The sequence below is a fragment of the Platichthys flesus genome, chromosome 8 (assembly GCF_949316205.1).
Source record: "Platichthys flesus chromosome 8, fPlaFle2.1, whole genome shotgun sequence".
Taxonomy (NCBI): Eukaryota; Metazoa; Chordata; class Actinopteri; order Pleuronectiformes; family Pleuronectidae; genus Platichthys; species Platichthys flesus.
In genome coordinates, this window is record NC_084952.1 from 10488239 (window position 1) to 10508637 (window position 20399).

At 43.1% G+C, this 20399-nt stretch overlaps 2 protein-coding genes across 2 annotated transcripts in view; both read left to right on the forward strand.

Moving 5' to 3' along the window:
* Positions 1-13440, forward strand: part of ndst1a (N-deacetylase/N-sulfotransferase (heparan glucosaminyl) 1a) — a 40699-nt gene extending 27259 nt beyond the window's left edge. The window contains exons 2-15 of the mRNA XM_062393384.1: positions 8-1031; positions 2592-3074; positions 3815-3902; positions 4243-4397; positions 5565-5750; positions 6906-7034; positions 8094-8276; positions 8725-8821; positions 9129-9252; positions 10058-10232; positions 10365-10535; positions 10688-10797; positions 11255-11357; positions 11457-13440. Coding sequence (XP_062249368.1) covers positions 486-1031; positions 2592-3074; positions 3815-3902; positions 4243-4397; positions 5565-5750; positions 6906-7034; positions 8094-8276; positions 8725-8821; positions 9129-9252; positions 10058-10232; positions 10365-10535; positions 10688-10797; positions 11255-11357; positions 11457-11576 — 2670 coding nt within the window. The 5' untranslated portion in view covers positions 8-485 and the 3' untranslated portion in view covers positions 11577-13440. The remainder of the gene's footprint in view (positions 1-7; positions 1032-2591; positions 3075-3814; positions 3903-4242; positions 4398-5564; positions 5751-6905; positions 7035-8093; positions 8277-8724; positions 8822-9128; positions 9253-10057; positions 10233-10364; positions 10536-10687; positions 10798-11254; positions 11358-11456) is intronic.
* A 1131-nt stretch (positions 13441-14571) lies between these two features.
* cd74a (CD74 molecule, major histocompatibility complex, class II invariant chain a) lies at positions 14572-18979 on the forward strand. Its single transcript, XM_062393631.1, has 8 exons — positions 14572-14788; positions 15675-15844; positions 16493-16590; positions 16870-17010; positions 17088-17166; positions 17700-17894; positions 18001-18057; positions 18185-18979. Exons 1-8 carry the CDS (start codon positions 14697-14699, stop codon positions 18190-18192), a joined length of 840 nt encoding a protein of 279 aa, XP_062249615.1. The 5' UTR covers positions 14572-14696; the 3' UTR covers positions 18193-18979.
* The last annotated feature ends 1420 nt before the right edge of the window (positions 18980-20399 follow it).

Consider the following 20399-nt stretch of genomic DNA (forward strand, 5'->3'; position numbering starts at 1 on the left):
TTTCTAGGTCAGGAGCTTCAATCCTGAGGAAATGGTGCTGCTGAGATGACCTGGGTGACCTCACTTTCCTCCCGAGATCATTCTCCAATCAAAAGACTGCAGCAAAATCTAGTCGGCACATGGTTGGCAGGTTCGCATGATGGACAGGTGATGGAGTCTTCCATCATCTTTCTGCACTAGTGACTCGCCCTGCCATACCTCCCTCTGAGGCATCAGTGTGTACCAGTGGTCTGAGGCCCCCCATTTCTCTGCCATGGTGACATAAGAAGCGCTGCAATATGAGGGAGAGCCAACGTGAGACCGTCTCATTTCTTTCTCCAGTAGCTGCTGCAGCTGCTACCTTAACGCCATTTGTATTTCGCTCCATAACAAGACTCGCTTTGTTGTGAAAAATCGCTGCTCGCTGTTTTCTACGCACACCGAGAGAGACTGCCCCCTAGGCGTGTTGCTGGGCCGGTGGGGCGGAGCGGTGTGGGCGCGAGACGATGCTGGGATGTGTGACACGCCTCCGTCGGCTGGTCCGTCTCCTCCCCCTGCAGACCTCCCTCCTCCTCCTCTTCCTCTTCTGCACTGTCAGCGTCTGCATCTCTGCCTACTTCCTCTATGGCGTCAAGCGAGAGCTGGAGCCATCGGGAGGGGGCGTGTCCGGAGCCGAAGGTGCGTCCGCCGACTCCGATGACCCGAGGGTCACGCCGTCCAGACTGCTGCCTCTCCAGGGCATTTCCGGGGGCCCCGGGGTGGATCCCGGAGGGGCCAGGACAGATCCTGTGGTTCTGGTGTTTGTGGAAAGCCAGTATTCTCAACTGGGTCAGGAGATTGTGGCCATTCTGGAGTCCGGCCGGTTCAGGTACCGGACTGAGATCTCTCCCGGTAAAGGGGACATGCCCACGTTGACAGACAAAGAGCGAGGCCGTTTCACACTGGTGATTTATGAGAACATCCTCAAGTATGTCAACTTGGACGCCTGGAACCGAGAGCTGCTGGACAAATACTGCGTGGAATATGGAGTGGGCATCATTGGCTTCTTCAAGGTTAGGACAACAGCACACTCACTCTGCCTCCCTCCCTCCCTCCCTCCCTCCTCTCACACCTTCTGCCCTATCCATCTGGCTGCACAGTCTCTAAGGAGATGGGATTCACAGGACCTGCCTCAATCCCACTGCACTATTTCTCTTATTTTCAATCTGTCTTGTTTATTCTGTAGTCTGGCCTCCTTCCCTCTTTTCGCCCAGTCTCTTGTTTCTCGTTCCTTGTTTTCTCTCTTTTGTTTTATTTGCTCTGGATATTCACTCCCCTCTCCTTCTCTCTCTTTTTCTATCAGTAATCCTTAGCTGAGCCTGTTTGCCCAAGGCCACTTTTCAGGTCTTATGGTTTTAATCACCATCTCTGAGCCCTAGAAAGAATATAGCGAGAGATATGGAGGCATAGATGGTGGTGCAGAGATGTCAGGCAGTGTAGGTGAAGGTCAGGAAAGCCTGGTGGGATTTACCATCTATTGGGAGAGGAGGAAGCGGAGCGAGGGCGTACATCCCAATGACCTGGACTCAGCACCGAGCTCTGTTTCTGAACAAACTGTTTGCAGTGGAGCTGGAGCAGTGTAGAGTTCAGTTTATTAGGTACACCCACCTAAGATAAATGCGTTCTGATACAAATTCTACCATTGTGAAGATTATTCCATTTAGTTGAAACTAAAGAGAGATTGTGATTCAACTGTATGATAATTTAATCTGTGTTGTCTGGTGTTTCAATTACTTTATGTATGGTTATTGTTTTATATAAAATTGGTTTAAACTAGAAATGGAAATCCATTTAGTATTTTTTGTGAAATCTTGCTGACAAACAGAATGACAGCCGGGGGTGAAAACATATATATAATAGAAGAAATTCATTTCTGACAAAAAAAAACAACAACCAATGGCACAACATGGAACGTTATTTATTGTCCTATTTGTTGGAAATATTGGATTTTTCGTAAAATATACAACAATGGCAGCTTCGGGGCTATAGTAATGATGAAAGAAAGTTGAAGTTAAAATAAAAGAATGCATTATTTTACAGTATAATATGTATATTGTTGTGTGCCTCAGAAATCAAGTATGGTTGGTCTCCGCAATGCACAAACATCAGCAGCCCCAGTGTGGACACCGACCAGTGCATATCAGTGTTAACTTAATGATGCTGTCACCAACGGCCACACGCACAGTGGGGAAATTTTAAGTAATACAAAAGTGAAATAGCAAGAGACGGTGGAATTTGTATATCCTCGGTTGTAGTGGTATGAGAGAGACGCAGAGAATGACAAATGTAGGAGGGAAAATTTCAATGAATAATCACCGAACCAACCGTCTTTGAATCTTAAAGGACACGGCAGGAGGTGATTCATTTTGAGTGCAATCTCGGAGCATAGCAGATTGAGCTTAGCAGGTAGAAGCTGCCTCATGCCTTCACATATGAGTAGGCCTGACATTCCTTATTTCACACGTGATTGGAGAAATTGGGGGAATTATATCTTATACGTTTCTGTCTTCATCACTCTGGTGTATGATGAATTTGTGTGATTTCTCTTTTGTTTCTGTCTCTCTTCTGATCAGGCCAATGAAAACAGTCTGCTCAGTGCACAACTGAAAGGCTTCCCCCTCTTTCTGCACTCTAACTTGGGTCTGAAGGACTGCACGGTCAACCCCAAGTCCCCTCTGCTCTTCATAACTCGATCGGGGCAGCCCCTGCCAGGTCCTCTCCCAGGGGATGACTGGACCGTTTTCCAGTCCAACCACTCAACATACGAGCCCGTGCTACTGGCCAAGACCCAATCGGCCGAGAGCATTCCGTCGATGGGGCAGAACGCCGCCCTGCTCCCATCTGTGGTGCAGGACCTTGGACTCCATGATGGCATCCAGAGGGTCCTGTTCGGTAACAACTTGGTCTTCTGGCTGCACAAGCTGGTGTTTGTGGATGCTGTTGCTTTTCTGACAGGGAAGCGCCTCTCGCTGTCCCTGGAGCGCTACATGCTGGTGGACATAGATGACATCTTTGTGGGCAAAGAGGGCACACGCATGAAGGTGCCTGATGTAAAGGTGAGTTTGTGAGTGCGCTGCGTCCGTTTTGAATCGTTAAGAAAGTTATTTAATAAGAACTGAACCCACTAATGTATTCATCAACAGTGTTTTCAACAGCCCTTAGCAGAAAAATAAGAAGTGCCTCACACATTGCATGTGCTATCCTCAGCCAGTCATAAAGAAACCCCCTTCTTCTTGCTCCTCTTCTCCTTTTGAATGCGTTCATCCCAGTAGGCTGCTCAAAGCTGACAGGCCCCACTGCTCACGCTGTCACAGAAGCTCCAGAGCAATGAATATTTCAGGGGCTCAGACACATACAAAGAATGTTGAAAAGTTCCTTGCTTGTGTCCCCTCAGAGCAAAACAGACCCCCCTCGCATGTGGCGGCAGAGGGTGTAAGAAATACTTATGGAAAAAGCATCAAGGCCTCCTCACTCGCAACAGCTTTTAGGAACAAATCACCCCCCGACAAGACGCAGAGAGTGAGAGAGGGTGTGTGCTGGGAGTATTATCCAGCGCGGAGATCAAATGAAACAAACACCCAAATCAGAAGAGAGCAAAATATCAAACAGAATGGAGGAGCGCAGTGAAGCAACTGGGAGTGGATGTTGGATGTTTACTGAAAGAAACTTGCAGAATGAAATATGTATGTGGGCATGCGTTTGCCTGCGTGCTCTCGCCTCCTCATCAATGCGATCGTGCACCAGTGCGAGCGCACACCATGGATTGACCCACTGCTCTTTTCTCCCAACGTTTCAGGCCCTGCTGGAGACACAGCGGGAGCTGCGCACCCATGTGCCCAACTTCACCTTCAATCTGGGCTTCTCAGGGAAATTCTTTCACGCTGGTAAGATGTGGCCTCTGAAGAGAACCTTTACTGCTGTTAGCTCAAGCGGAAATATATGAGCGTGCAGTAGACTGAAAGAGATAAAACTTCTGACACTATAGAGTTTGGATTCATGATAGTTTAATATCTCTACTGCTTTTCTTCTACTTCGTGTCATCCCCCACACTCCTCCCTTCCATATCTGAACTTCTTCTTTGACTTTCACTGCCTCACTTTTTATCATCACGGACTCATTTTCACCTTTTGCTTCTCCCTATATCTGACCGTTTCTTATCTTTTCACTCCTTCGTCTCTTTCTCTATCTCCTTCCTCCTTTCCCGTGTGACTGTCCACCCTCTAGGCTCTGATGAGGAGGACCTGGGAGACGACCTGCTGCTTTCCTACGTAAAGGAGTTTTGGTGGTTTCCTCACATGTGGAGCCACATGCAACCACATCTATTCCACAACCAGTCGGTGTTGGCTGAGCAGATGTTGCTCAACAAGAAATTTGCTATGGTGAGTCGAGGGGGGTGAGGGCTCAGATCACAGCTCTGGGTGAGCAATATGCTATTGTTCAGTCTTAGGCAAGCAGCACAGTGGAGCTGGTTACTTTGCTGCGGAGTTGGAGGTGTGTTTTCTGTCGCCTTCAGCTCTTCATCACCCTGGCTGCTGCTTCCTGTTCAATTTCTCACGTGCACTATTTAAAAATGATCCTCAAACTAAAAACACTGCAGAAAATGACTTGTTTCAGTATTTAAAATTATTTTTGATTAACGATCAGTGTCAACCCAAATTGTGGCGACAAGTGCAATGCAGAGCAAGATTCACAATAAAGGCCAGTTGATGCTGTGAAACAGCTCAGGTGCAGCATAAAGGCGGCAAACAGGTTTGTATCAATAAAATCAAATAACATAGGATTACATCCTGTATCATTCTTCATCTGATTTCCTCATACTTATTTCGGCAGTGTGAATCCAGCACGGGCATGATGGAATCTGCCACTGCTGTTAAAACCTGTTATCTATCTTATAAGTCTGGAAATCTATGTCTGTCTGAATGTGGTTCACATATCTTATCGGCTTCACACCTGACTTGTGTTTTGTCAAGGGCTTGAGGAAGTGCAATGTTGAATTTTGAATGATACATTCATGTTCATGTCAATAAACTTTAAATAATCAGGCGACCAGCGCTCTGTAGCAGCGGTGGCTGGGACTCATCACTGTGAGTGACATTGACGATCGCAACAACAGCGTCTTCATGACAACTGATTCTCCAGTTCAGGGTTCTTTGTACTATGTCTGCTTCATTGGAATTTGAATAAACTGTCTGGCAGCTCTTTGTTCATCAGCTGTGGTGCAGCTTCAGGGTTCTGTGGACCTCGGAGTCTTTACTCACCACGGCTCAATTACTGCAGGTCATTTTTACAGTTACAGAAACAAAGCTGCAACCAGCATCAGAACAGGCCAAATAACCAACCATTTCCAAGCAGGCCAGTTTAGAATGGCCACTTCAAAATAAAATGTTGATCATAAATTATATTAAAAGGGGTCAGATGCCTTGAAAATAATTTTAGCCTACTCACAGGTGAATATCATGGTTTTTAGTGAGTCTTGCTCCTGGCACATTTCCATTCTCTCCTCATCTTGTCTCTTTAACTGTCGCTTGTGTATTTCCATCCCCCAGGAACACGGGATCCCCACTAACATGGGCTACGCGGTAGCGCCACACCACTCAGGCGTCTACCCTGTCCACATTCAGCTGTACGATGCCTGGAAGAAGGTGTGGGGCATCAAAGTGACGAGCACAGAGGAGTACCCGCACCTGAAGCCTGCTCGCTTCCGGCGAGGTTTCATCCACAGCGGCATTAGTGTAAGATCACCACTCATACACCCTGGCATCCATCAGGCCTCATTATCTTGTTACCTCCAGCCTGTTGCTTTTCCTCCACTTTGCTTCTCAACACCCATTACTTTTCAGCCAGTAATCCCTTTCAGGGTTCTTTTTTACCATCTCCATATGCTATCCATCATTCATTAAGTATCACTCCATCTCCACCTCCTCCAGTTCTTTTGTATTTATTCCTATCCCAAGGCCAGCGGTCGTTCTCCATCCTGCGTTTGTCCATCATCCTCGATTCCTCCTTGACTACGTCTGGTCCCCAAAGACGCACAGTGGAATCTTGTTTTCTTTTACCATATATCAATGAGACAACAGAAGTCCCAAAAGAAGCGAATCATCTCATTAGTCTGGCCGCGCTGTTGTATTCTTCCAAGGAGCGGGAGACGTAATGTAGTCAAGTGAACCAGTCTTGCATGAGACACCTGTCTGGGTCGCGCTGCCTAGCAGGCCTCAGCGCCATAACAGAGACTGACATCTCTGGCAACAGCATAGGTGGAGCGTGCACACAACAACTCACCGAAATGTCAACAGCGAAATGTCAGGCAAAAAAACTGCACTTTATTTAGCTTCACAGCAGTAGCTGGTGCTGAATAATACAGTTATGAGAACAAAATTGAAGTTGAATATTATACTCATGAGGCTCAAAGGAAGGGAGAAAAAATCCTTATCTCTTTTTCCCAGGTTGACCTTCAGCACTGATAGGAAACAGTGCAGCCTCAGTCCAACTCCTTTGTAGCGTTGGCATTCAGTCGGCCTGTGTGGTCTCTCTGCTCTGTCCCCGTCCTTGAGATAGTGCTGTATGAATGGACAGTCTCCACTGCTCACTGATGATTGATATTCAGTTCCCCTGACACTTTAAACTGCAGAAGCCTTTCCATGAATTTTCATATAGATTCAGTGAATAAAGGGTTTGCTTTGGCCAGATGAGCTGCATAATATGAATGTTTTTATTGAAGGCAAACAATGTGTGGAGTAACTGCCTGGAGAAGTGACGGCTCCGCTCCGCTCCCAGCAGAGGCCTGGTGCTCTGTGTGTTATTGCTGAATGCGCTGCTTTGTGATTTTAGTTTTTAGTTTTGTTTTTGTTGTTCTTTTTTAGGTGACATTGTGTTTGTTTGTATCACAGGTGCTGCCCAGGCAGACGTGCGGCCTTTTCACACACACTATCTTCTACAAAGACTACCCAAGCAGTCCCAATGAACTAGACAAACTCATCAACGGAGGAGAACTCTTCCAAACCGTTCTGCTGAATCCAGTGAGTGAAATAACACAAGCTCACGACAAAAGCATTTGTCTCATGCACATAGAAAACCCATTATATGGTGGTCTAAAGTAAAATTCAGATGAGCGAGAGAACAGTGACTCATCGGTGTCTCATTCACTGACGTCGATGTCATGCTTTCTCATTTTTCACCAGTGGTAAAGTTCCTTTTATTTGAGTCGAAAATACATCCAGTAAAATGACTGTTATTCATCAGCATGTTTTGTTGTCGGATGATAAAAAAAAAGATTACTTTTATTATAACCATATGTGCAACACCTTTCAAACCCCTCCATAATCTGCTGGTCCTTGTAAAGAAAAGATAAAATAATAAATGTGCTCTGATATATGGCTAATAAAATAATGAATTGAGAAGCTGGAACCATCAAATATTCAGCACTTTGTCGTTCTATTTATCACTGATGAAAACGTTTGTTTGTTTTCCTTATTATTCAATTCAATTTGATTTGTATAGCGCCAAACCATAATATAATTATCACGAGACACTTTACATAGAAGGTCAAGACTTCAACATTTTCAGAGAAACCATCAGTTCCCACAATGAGCAACCAGATTCAATGTGGGCGGTTGGGGTGAGTAGAGGAAAATGGGGAGGAGATGGGTGGAAAGAGGGGAGAGATAGGGGAGAGGGGGAGTGAAGAAAATCTATATTGCATTAAATGTCAAAATCCAGAAATGCTCTGCTGTACTGACAACAGAAGGGAATGGTGGTTTAATTTTAATGCTTATAAGTTGGCTACCTTTGTTTATAAATCTTGGAAAAATCAAAGTCAGGATGGATTATTTGTTTGTTTTTGTTATTAATGCTCCTGCTCTGGTTTCTGGTTTCTTTATTTTTTGGGGGGTATTTTTTCTAAATATTAGAGTCTTGTCAGTCTTTTAATGCTGTGCACAGAAGGTGCAAGAGGCACATAACAAAAATGATTCAATCAAAACATGATTGAATGTCAGTGTGACACCGCACAGCTTCTACCAGGGAACATCTTCATCTCCTTGAATCAAACATTCTCTTCTCGTTCCGTCCATCCACAGATCAGTATCTTCATGACCCATCTGTCCAACTATGGGAACGATCGCCTCGGCCTGTACACCTTTAAAAGCCTGGTGATGTTCGTGCAGACGTGGACTAATTTAAAGATGCAGACGCTGCCTCCTATTCAACTGGCTCAGAAGTACTTCAGCCTGTTCCCCTCTGAGAGGGACCCCCTCTGGCAGGTGAGCAGAACGGGCTGACGATGACATAATGTAACCAACACATTTTAGTTTTCACTAACGCCAAAGTTTGCGTAAGGTGGATAGCCTCCATTTCGGTAATGGATTGCTGCAATAAAAATAGAATATAGCTGATTTATATTTCTGTTAGAGAACACGTTAAATAGGACATGACACAGAAATAGCTTGAAGCCTTTGCATGCAGATCATATCCAGACACAGTGTGTGTGTGGCTTCGGTCATGAACAATGCATTGCTTTGTCGCTGGGCCTGGATAGATGCCCTTTCTCATCCTAACCTGGGTGTTTCCTTTGTTGTTGTGCCTGGAGATCATTTGGGTAAACCGAGGTTAACAATGTTACTTTTGTGTTTTAATAATTCACATATTTGTTTCACTTTTGCTTGAAACCAGACTTAAAACAAAGGATTGTTTATCTTTCTGTGGCTACAGGATCCCTGCGAGGACAAAAGGCACAAGGACATCTGGTCCAAAGAGAAAACATGTGACCGCTTCCCCAAACTGCTTGTCATCGGCCCTCAAAAGACAGGTGAGGCGCGGTACTTCAGCACCCCCTATAGGCCAGAGTTGGAAATTAGAACGAGGCTTCTCATTCAGTTCAAAGTAGAAGTCGATTGACAGTTTTTTCAGCAGTTTTATTTTGAGATTATTTCTTTGAAAGAAAAAAAACACACTAATAGTGCAGTAGAGTGACTGTTGTGTGTACAAAGAGAATAATGTTGTACAGGCCTGAATATCATAGATGACAGAATATGCACTGTGTCAAACATCTTGCTCTTTTATTCCTTTATTTTCTCCCTCTTATCTAACACCCCGTTCGGTCTTCGCCCCCTTAGGGACAACAGCACTCTACCTGTTTCTTGGCATGCACCCCGACCTGACCAGTAACTACCCCAGCAAGGAGACCTTTGAGGAGATCCAGTTCTTCAATGGACACAACTACCACAGAGGCATCGACTGGTAAGAAACCTCAAAGGCACCTCGGTACTTTGTAGCGTGGCTGTGCTGAGGCAGCAGTTAGCATCAACTACGCTTAGCTACACTGTTAGAAATGCCCACATTATACCTTTTAATGATTGTTTTTAATCTTTCTTTTGCTTTTAATTTGATGAGTTCACAACATGTTTGTCAAAATGCAAAATGTGTAAATATTGTATTAGCACAAGTACATTAAGTAATGGAGGACAAAGGTCTTGTTTAGGTGCTATAAATAATGGACACCCATTTTGCTGCAATGTAATTTAAATGTTCAGAATACAGTTTTTTATTAGTAACTGTTATTAAGGAAATTGTGCAAATCCTTTAGAGTTAAAAACATTATAGTTTAATCTGACTCTCATTCAACAGATGGAATGTTTATGTTTAAATGAATAAAATCTAGAATCAAATTGCAAATGATGCCAGGACCCCACACAACAACAGAACCGCTACGAGAGCTGCAAAAACAATTAACTTTATTATTTTTTTATTATCTATTTTGAGTTTCCTGGAGGTTGAATTGATTTTTAAAGATGCATCAGTGACTTCACACACTCAGCACCTGAAGAGTCGAATGCAAAATTCACATGGCAGGCTGCACTGTGAGTGGGCCGCTACCAAACATTAACATTGTGTGGTGTTGCTCGATGTATTTTAGTACGTGAGGTGCCGAGCGGTTGCACATGGCCGGTCACCCACACAGGCAGCAGAGAAATGATGCTGATCTACGGAGAGCCAACTTATCACCAGATTAACTGCTTGCAACACTTTGCATGTTTTGTGTTAGGTACATGGAGTACTTCCCTCTGCCCTCCAACACCAGTTCAGACTACTACTTTGAGAAGAGTGCCAACTACTTTGACTCTGAAGTGGCCGCTCAGCGTGCCGCAGCTCTCCTGCCCAAAGCTAAGATCGTCACCATCCTCATCAACCCTGCAGACCGAGCTTACTCTTGGTACCAGGTCAGTCACAGACACAGGTCACCCAGATGAATGCATGTGCTAGTTTAAATAAGAGTCAGTATGATATAATGTATCAGGAATTGATTTCATACTTAACCTCTTGAAATGACTCACATCCCCGTCCGCCTTCAGCACCAAAGAGCCCACGATGATCAGGTGGCGTTGAAATACTCCTTCCACGACGTCATCACTGCAGGCCACGATGCTCCGCTCAAACTACGGGTCCTCCAGAATCGCTGTCTGTTGCCAGGCTGGTACGCCATCCACCTGGACCGCTGGCTCAGCCACTACCACTCCAGCCAGGTACAGTGTGTGTTTCCATGCACATTGTGGATACCACCAGTGCTTTAAACCCTCTTGAACATGAGGAAAACAAGATGAGAGAAACTCTTCAGTTTTACCTACTCGACTCCTGTTTCTGTTCTAATATATGTTTCTGTTTGTGTCTCACTCAGCTGTTGGTCTTAGATGGACAGATGCTGAAGACGGAGCCCGCCTCAATCATGGATAAAATCCAGAAGTTTTTAAGCCTCACCAACATCATCAACTACCACAAGATCCTAGCGTGAGTATCCTCCTTCACTCTCATTCCTTCACAGTTTAAAGTCTCCAACTGGCAGGTTTACAAATGAATGTTCAGATTGATTTATACCTTTAGGCTCTATGGGTTATATTAGCTGTTGTTCAGATCTGTTAGATCCGAGTCACTGTTCAATACGTGATGATTTTAAAAAAGAACCTTGAGTGTTCTCCTTGGCCCATGGAAAAATTTACACAACCAGAAGGTCACTGTCGTAAAATGTTTTGTGAAGGAACTATGGGATGACATTAATAAGTAATCATGTATGTAATTTCAATCAGGAGTGAATCAGAAGGAAATAAAATGTATTGTGAACAAAGGAATAGACTTTGGCGTTCAGACCCCAGCAGGAAGTAGAACAACATGGAAGCAGTGAAATATGCTGCTTTGGATCTGAATAAGACTTCCCCTATTTACTTCATTTATTCTCTTTTGTGAACAGGTTCGATCCTAAGAAAGGTTTCTGGTGTCAGCTGCTGGAGGGAGGGAAGACCAAGTGTCTGGGGAAGAGTAAAGGGCGCAGGTACCCTGACATGGACGCTGAGGTAAGATCCTTAGCAAGAGATAAATGTTATGTCTCGATATTTCACCTGTGTTATTTCTTTGCTGAATTTTTTGATTTCATCTTTTTTTCTCTCCTTCAGTCCCAGGGGTTCCTCAGGGAATACTATAGGGATCACAACATTGAGCTGTCAAAGCTGCTCTACAGGATGGGCCAGCCGCTGCCCAGCTGGCTCAGAGAGGAGCTGGTCCACACCAGGTAGCAGCACCACGTAAGGGGCAGCCCTACAGCTCAACACACTGAACCCCTGCTTCTCCCTGCTGACGGACACGGGCCAGGCGGTCCTGAACTGTTGAAGATTCCGAACACTTTCTAAAGAAACGGAAATAATTCGAGAGTTGAGGAATGGACTCCACACGAGAACTCAACACTTCTACTGTGATCTTCCAAAATGAACTAGCAAACAGTGGAGGGCGAGGTGGAGGAGAGCACAGCTGCGTTGAGCGGCTGACCGCTCCCGCCTCGAGACGCCATTGGTATCCGATGGTGACGCTGGCGGCTTCCACTGTGTCCTGAAGGAGGAGGGACCTTCAGTGTTTGATAATCACTTCCCTGCTCTTCTTTCTTCGCATGAACTTCCTCCGGAAAATCAGAGGGTGGGAATAAAAATGTCTGAAGCTTGAGCAGTCGGGAGACGTCCGCTCTGGAAAGACAGGGCAGCGAACGAGAACCGCCGCTGTCTCCGGCTATGAGTTGCGTTGTTTGGAGCTCATGAGAACACGCTACGTAACAGTGACTAAATATATGAGAGCCTGGTTTACTAGAGAGACATTGGTTGCAAATGCCTTTGATATATATGTTTTTATGAGCGGAGAATGGGAGATCTGGCGTCTTGACTCAGGCTGCATGTTGTAGCCTTCCTTGATAGGCCTGAGTAGAATCTAGTTATCACACTTACAAGTGCCAGGACAGAGTCTTTATTTAACTATTATCACATGGACGTCTGAGGGGTTGTTTTTACAATTTTTAGACGTTTTCCTTTTTTTTTCTTTTTTTCTCTGATTTAATTTGAAAGTTTCTGTAATTCTGACAGCAATGCGTTATTGTAGAATGTACCACAACTAAACATCTTAGTTCAGTCTTCTCCCTATAGGCCACATGTACTGTACAGTTAGTTCAACTGTTCACCTCAGCCGCCTCTTATGTCACTTCCAACTGAGTTGGCGGAAGCCGGAGCAGCAGGATGGACGTCGAAAGCACAATATTTAAGTGAACATTGACTCTGAGCGTATACAGGTTACGGGAAAGCACACTCACTAACAAAACCGGCTTCTACTATAATCTGTGAAGAAGATCATAAGCTAGCTACTGTATGTTTAATCCAAGCAATCTGAGTCAACAGACTCAGACAGTGTACAGAACCAGACTGTGGTTCTCAAAATCCCTTTGCGGCATGTTTTTTTTTCTTTTTTTCCCCTCAAAACTGTATATTTTGTCTTATATTTTATTTTGTTTCTTTTACTATATTCGTTTTTGTTTTTTGAGAGGGGGGGGGGGGGGGCTGTCTCTGGGAAAAACATGTAAAGTTGCCAGGCAAACCGACAATGTCCCCGTTCGGATGTTAGGTTGTCGGTCAAGTTGTTACCACTGCAACTAGATGTCAAGCATAGAAAACAAGAAGCTGCTCTTACTGCAATAGTTTTGTACAATGTCCTGATGTGATAACAAATGCACATGTCGGTCCTTTTTATTTCCTGACTTTGTAATGTACATATTACGCAAACCCCCCCTGGGTAGACCTAAATTATTGAATGTGTTTGGGTTTACGCTCTCCATCGGCCCATTCCTCTAGTGTGAAACGTCAGTGCTGTGCTGAGGGGAGTCTGGATCATTTCATGTGTCGCTAAGATTGTTTCCTCTCATGTCCTCTCACTGCCAACTATTGTACAGAGGTACTGAGTCTCTCCATATAAAGTATTAAGTGATAACACATAACAGCAATGATGGTACTAATCTCCTGGACTGTATGATAAAGATTTGTAATTGTTGTCAATAATTTTTACAGTGTAACTAATATTGTCGGTGCTTTTTAATTTGCAAATAAAACACCACTGTATTTTTCAGAAGTGTGCTTTTTTCATCGAAGTTGAATCCAAACCAAACTTTATTGCCACTGTGAAGGGCATTTCATGTGTTTGTGTGTCTGTGAGAAAGATTCTTACAGAGACATCTGAGCAGATTACCATGGAACCTATGAGGAAGGATGTGATTTTAGTCAGGGAACAAACCATTTATTGTTGGTGTGGATCCAAATCAGGGGGCAGATCCAGGATTTTTTTAATTTTTTGTCAACATTCAGAAATAAGTAGTTTCACAATGTTTTAATCATTAACCCAGGGTATAATTCGTGGATTTATATTTTTCACATTTAGTGAACTGATATTTTATAGGTTGTGCTATTTGGTTCAGCCTGATTGAATTTAAGGAGACAGTTTGGTCTCGTCAGAGGTTTGTATCATTCTAGTTGAATGATATTGAATTGATTTGGCTGTGACTATGTAACAAAAGAAACGAGCAAGAACTGCTGTAATAGGTTGCAACTGGTGAGGACATTTGTAGAAGCATTTCTCTTTTCTTTTTACTGTGCTTGATTGATTCTTCTTTTGGTTTCACTTCCTGATGAGATAGTTTTGGGACAAAATTAACAAGAAATGTACATGAATGCCGTGTTTGTTAGTCATAGTTAAGGGAGGGGGGGAATTAATCTGCCAAACAAGCAATCCCCCTGTTGTTTCAGGGAGTAAACAATAAATTACTATGATTATAAATATTGAAAAATAGAAGTAATTCACATTCTGGTTACTCATTACTGACAAATGTGTCAGAAGGAAAAGGGCATATTAGTCATGTTACTCTATAAAGCACTTTGTAAGTACAGCAGAGAAAAATAATATACAAGTGTGTATATATTTATAAGTTCATTCTATATTTAGTAATGCAAATACAATACCTTGAAACAGTATCTAAATATAAAAGTTTTAACACATTTTCAATTCCATTAATAGACCAAAGTAAGATCCCCACACACACTTTATGATAAAAGTATGAAATACAGGTTGTAAATAAACCTCGGCTCCTCTCACTGTAGTCTGCCTCTATCAACAAGTGATGCTGTTTGGGTCTGACCAATCAGAGCTCACCCTTTCTGCCACAGCTCCACTGCGCCGTCCCACAATGCTTTATAACTAGAGGGACTTTCCACACCCTTCACCTTTCTGAGGAACCTGTCCACTGCTCCTTCCTCATTTTACAGACCATTTATTAGTCTGACCAGTTGGACTTTTCTCCAGTTTGTTGCTGTGAAGAAGCTTCAGAGATCACGATGGACCAGGCTGACAGAGAAAACCCTTCCCAGGAAGAAAGGAGTCTGGCAGGCAGTGATGTGGGCCTTTTAAACCCTGCTGCCCCCAGAAGGTGAGAGGAACCTGTAATGTAATAATCCATTTCTTTATAACCAGTGCTTTTTGTTCGATTGTGCCATTGAAAAACAATCGCTGCTAGTGAAGCAATTTTTTTCTTGCAATAGTTATAAATCAAATTAAAATAAAATAAATAATAAATAATGCAGTCAAATCAAATTATTCTATCATCACTTTTTATTGAGTTGACAAATTTTCCTTAAGGCATCTTTACTTTCTTACTATAGAACTCCTTTGCACCGGGGGAAGTTGTCTACCTAGTAACTCATGATGCTGCTGTCATTCCTATTGGTTCATAATCAACTGCAGAGAAAAACTTTTATATGTTAGTTTTAATATCAATCCTGATCAATGTTAAGTTAGACATTTTCACATAGAGGTGTTAGAACGTAATTATTTCTCTTAACATTTATTTGGTGTTACTTGTGAGAGATAAATGAAACCTGTTGTGTCCCTCACTACGATGACGACGTTCCTTCCAGAGGTGTTAATCTGATATTTTGATTATATTCTCATGAGAGAGAAAACAAAACTAATTCAAAAACGTCCTTATACATTGTTAATGGACAATACATAGAAGATGTTGTGTATTTAACTTTTACTGTTGATATTATAAGTGGATGACAGATGTTGTGACCTTTGTCCTTTTATGAGCGAATAATCAATTTACAGTTTTTCCCCTGCTTTAAATGGTCTCAGCCAATCACCTGGCTGTGTACTCTGCCAAGTAACTAGTGACACTTCAACATTTAAACCTTGAAATATTTCCTCAAAGTTCCAACCCAGCTCCAGTGTCTTTCATTAGTATCCTGCTCCCCCCTCCCCTGACTGCGTCATCCTCTTCAGGTCACATGTTTTTCCTTTTCCCTTCCCTCCATCAGGGGCTCCAACAGCCGGGCCTTTAAGATCGCTGGCCTGACCACGCTGGCGTGTCTGCTGCTGGCCAGCCAGGTCTTCACTGCATACATGGTGTTCGGCCAGAAGCAGCAGATCAACTCTCTGGAGAGGGACTCCGAGAAAATGGCCAAGCAGCTGACCCGCTCCTCCCAAGGTAAAGGACGCCATTGAATAACCCAACATATCGCCGATAGTGACGTCATCATCAGACAACAGTTTTCCTCAGAACCGGACGAGGAAAAGGAGGAGGGAGGTGTGTGGGGGGGGTGCGGGTTGTAGAAATGACGTGGAGATGGAAGTGAGAGATTGGTTTTAAGGAACTTGACCTGAACACGAGACAGAGAAATGAAAGTTTTTCTGGTGAATCATACAGGGGAGAAGTCATCAGTTTACTTTATTTAACTCAATCTTGTAATTATAAGAATTCAGGTGGTGTCATATGGAGTTCCCCCTCATACAATATATCTTACAGTTTATTAGTCAGCATTTAACACGTCCACTGCTCCTGCGATAAACATTTATGGTCCAAAAGTTGCTTTGACCTCAGCTTATACATATTCTGTGGAGCTTTAGGTATATTAATCATTATTATAATCATATACCAGGTATTTGTGTGTATGTTTTATACCAAAAAACTAAGTTTAGCTCAAATGTTTTATCTTGGCTCCAAATGTTTTTTGACCCCATTGTATAACTTATTCTTCTTCTTCTCAAATGTTCTCACAAATTCACAAAAAAAAGAAAAAAATTCCAATTTATTGACTTTGTTATGAAGGAATTCATTTGATTTCTTTGTTTTCAGCTGTGGGCTCAATGAGGATGCCCATCAAGAACATGCCTCTGATGATGGATCTGACTCTGGATGCCGACGACGACACAGCAGCGAAGACGCCCATGACCGTGAGGGTTTTTTCATCTGCTTAGTTTATCAATCAATCAACAAATCAATGTTATTTGAACAGCCCATATTCACTAATCAGAATTTGACTGAAAGGGAAAAAAAGAGGGATGAGGAATCCCAGGATGGACAGAAGTGCAAATATGTTGTGTGTAACAAAGAACCTTAACAAAATGAGAATATTTACAACATAACTGTAACCCGGTGATCACATATCTGTCCTGGCTGGTGCACGATGAACGTAAACTGAATTATCTGACTCCTCTGTCCTCTCCCATCAGAAACTTCAGGACACGACCATTGTCAGTTTGGAGAAGCAGCTGACGGATCTCCTGCAGGATCCCCACCTGCCACAGTTCAATGACACCTTCGGACCCAACCTGCAGAGCCTGAAGGAGCAGATGGAGGACAGCGAGTGGAAGGTGAAGCCTCACACTCACTCAAACTCAAAGAATTACAATAAATAGGAAACGAACAACATTATCTTGTGTGTCTGCAGGGCTTTGAGTCCTGGATGCGTCACTGGCTCATCTTCCAGTTGGCCCAGCAGATGCCTGCAGCCCCCACCTCTCTGCCAGGTTAGTGCAACTTCCTCTTCGACCTGATGTTCTTATCCACCGGTGCTGTGACATCACACGATACATTTCCATTATATAGTAGCAGGGGGGTTAAAGGGATGTAAGGATGTGATCAAATACTGGGACAATATTAATGTAATAAAGAAATATTGAGTGTGATAACAAGATGGATACCACTGGCTTGAGATAACTCTCAATATAATTTTTTAGTTTGGATTCATTTCTTTGGTGAAAGTTAAAAGATTTAATACAGTTAATAACACATCCTAAAAATTCAGCTTTGAGTCCAATATGATACACAAATATATATATATATAACATATCTTGCCTCTAGACAAATAAACAGCTGTATTAAATCCACCTTTCTTATATACTTAGCCTCAAAGGAATAGTTTGGCATTTTAGCAAATATGCTCATCTGTCAGCGTCATGTGTGAATATTAGAGGTCAACCACTCTCTTTGATCTTTAAGTCAAACTATTGCTATAATTCAATTCTTAATTAAATGTCCTCTTCTCTTTCCATCTCTCCAGCTTCTAAGACCAAGAGCAAATGCCAGATGGAGGCGACGCACGGGAAGATCGGTGCCTACAAGCCCAGGTGTGACGAGAGCGGCCGCTACCTGCCCATTCAGTGCTGGTCCTCCATTGGCTTCTGCTGGTGTGTGGATGTCAACGGCGTCCCCATTCCTGGCACCAACGTCCGCGGACATCCCGACTGCCCAACTGGTAGAGGACACCGATTAAAGGGCTTTTGATTCATGGCTCCATCTGTTGCTTTTCATGTGAAGCTCATGAAAGCCTCTTAATTGTCCTATTTGTTTTGTCTCTTTAGCTCTTCGCAGTAGGAAGTTCGCTCCCATGCTGATTCCTGAGGCCCTCAGCACTGATGGTGAGAGCCTCAAAGTTAAATGCACACATTTGGATGTTCGGTAGTTTGATCAGATCAGTGTTGTGTGGTTATTCTCAGTGATCCGTTGGTTGCTACACGTCATTTGTTGTGTTTCTAATTTCCCCAGGTCAGTGAATCCAATGAAGCAAAGTCCGCAGCAAAGGGTTTCTTCTCCTCAAGCAATCATAACAGACACGACGGCTCGGCCGCTGGATCTGGCTCTGCTACGGACAGCAATGGTTTAACCACCTGATCGCTTCTCCTTCCATGTAATCTCTGGGTTTCCTCTGCTTCTCCTTCTGCTTGAAATTAAACCAAAGGCCTGTTGCTGTGTCAGGATGTGAAACTTAGTTGATTTTCTCTGATTTATTTGGGGGGTTTCTCATTGACAATTTAACTTAGATATTCATATAATCTGTAGCAAATTAAAGTAGATGTGTTTTGAAAAATGTTTAAATAGTTTGATGACTCGGATAACCCAAAAAATAACATCTTCTCTCAATGTCCAATACCATTGTCCAGTCATTGAGGTCACCCTGGTAAAACATGTCTGCCTCTCACCACTTACATAATGTGTTTGTTTAAAGGAGCTTACAGTAATAAAAATTCACATAAAGAAACAAGACTCAATGTCCACTGTTACTGTGATTATCTGTAGACCTCACATGTGAAAGTTGTCACTGGCACCGATTCCAATTAAAGTAGTTTCAATAAAACTGGCTGTAATTGCATGATCCAACCTGTTTAATGATGTTCACATCAGAGTGTGGATACCTGACCCGACAGGACGGATGGAGTAGATTGATATTTATGTTTGGACAGAAAGGAAACTGGAAGCCTTTCGGGTTGTGCACATATGAGACAGTGACCTTTATATGAAGATGTTTGTGTTAAGAATGATGAATAAAGTTCTCCGAAACATCACGGTCTTCAGTCCAGCAGTCATGTCGCCCATCTATAAAGAAACTATCTTGAGGGAATATTCAGTCATGCATGTAGCAAGCACAACACATGGTCATAAAAAGCAGAAGTGACTTCAGGCTCGACTTGAAGATTTGTATTTTCTGAAGTTAAGGTAAGTAGTAGGAAGTGTGTGTGTGTGTGTAAATATTCAGTGTGAAGCTCAACACTGGAACACAACACACCCTCTCTCTCCTCTTCGTTTGATGCCATTTATTGGCTCACTGTTGTGACCTGATTTATTTTTGCTAATGTTCACCTCTCCACTTCCCGTTCTAACAAGGCAGCCTTTATCAGGACTTTATGAGGTGAAACTAATGCCCCAACCAGAATTATTGCCCCGCAGTTGTTTGCCGCCACCAAACAGTCAAGTCCCAGAAAATATGGTCCGAATCTCATCTGTTTGAGTTATGACGTTGGAAAATGGTCTGAAAAGTGTTTTTGCTGAACACTATATCACAGTGTGGGTGACCTTTGGATAGAAAACATCATCGCTTCATCGGTTTGACCCATCATGCAATTGTGATCATTCGAAACTAGCAGATTCATTCTTGAGTTATGGCTCAAAAATGAGATTGTTGACAGCGGCCCTGACCTTTGACCTCTCACCATCAAATTGCAATGTATAGAGAGACAAAACATAACACCTCTATAAGGCTGAACTCAAGTTTATTAATAATATAATTATGATGTAAAGGTAAAACATTGAAGAAAGCCAGGTTGGGAAAAGTGTTGGCAAATTGGACTGTTTCAACCAAGTGTTTGGATTGAGACTGGGCAATTAAACAAAATCAATAATTATCACAATGCTATTTTCATCAATAGCAAAAGTTCAAGTTCATCATTAAGTGTTTTATTCTCCACAGAAAGTGCTGCATGTAGATGCACTGTATGAATGTAAAACTGTACCGTGACGCTCTTTGAGTGGTCATGAAGACTAGCAAGGCACTTGGTAACTGAACCCTGATCACTCAGACCAGTGAAAGTGGACTCAGGCTCATTAATAATCCAGTCCCTGTGTAATGGAATCCAGGTGACCCTGCAGCTAGTAGACACAAGCTCGGGACGTCACTGTGAACATGACTGCACCTGTGAGTACTGTCTTCTTTTTACAACTCAGAAAGTGTGTGTCAGTGAATGGACTGTAGAACATAGGGAGATGAAGTGTGTCATGTTATCTCACGAGTCTCTCGTTGATCGCTCTGATGTGATCCTCACGCAGGAGGGAGCTGAAACCGCACGAGTGGGAGTTGTACTCAGTGGACTCTCAGGTAAAGTAAGAACATACGTGTGAAATATATTATATTGTACGCCGTCCTTGGAGGTTTGACTCTAAAGCTCTTTTGTGTTGTTAGAGGCTGAAGCCTGTGTTGTTATTAGTG

Excerpts from the sequence above, each read along its gene's own strand:
- cd74a (XM_062393631.1), top strand. The coding sequence starts at position 14,697 with ATGGACCAGGCTGACAGAGAAAACCCTTCCCAGGAAGAAAGGAGTCTG. Across the intron at positions 15,845-16,492 it reads GCTGACCCGCTCCTCCCAAG|CTGTGGGCTCAATGAGGATG; the intron begins GTAAAGGACGCC and ends CTTTGTTTTCAG. Across the intron at positions 17,167-17,699 it reads AGCCCCCACCTCTCTGCCAG|CTTCTAAGACCAAGAGCAAA; the intron begins GTTAGTGCAACT and ends CCATCTCTCCAG.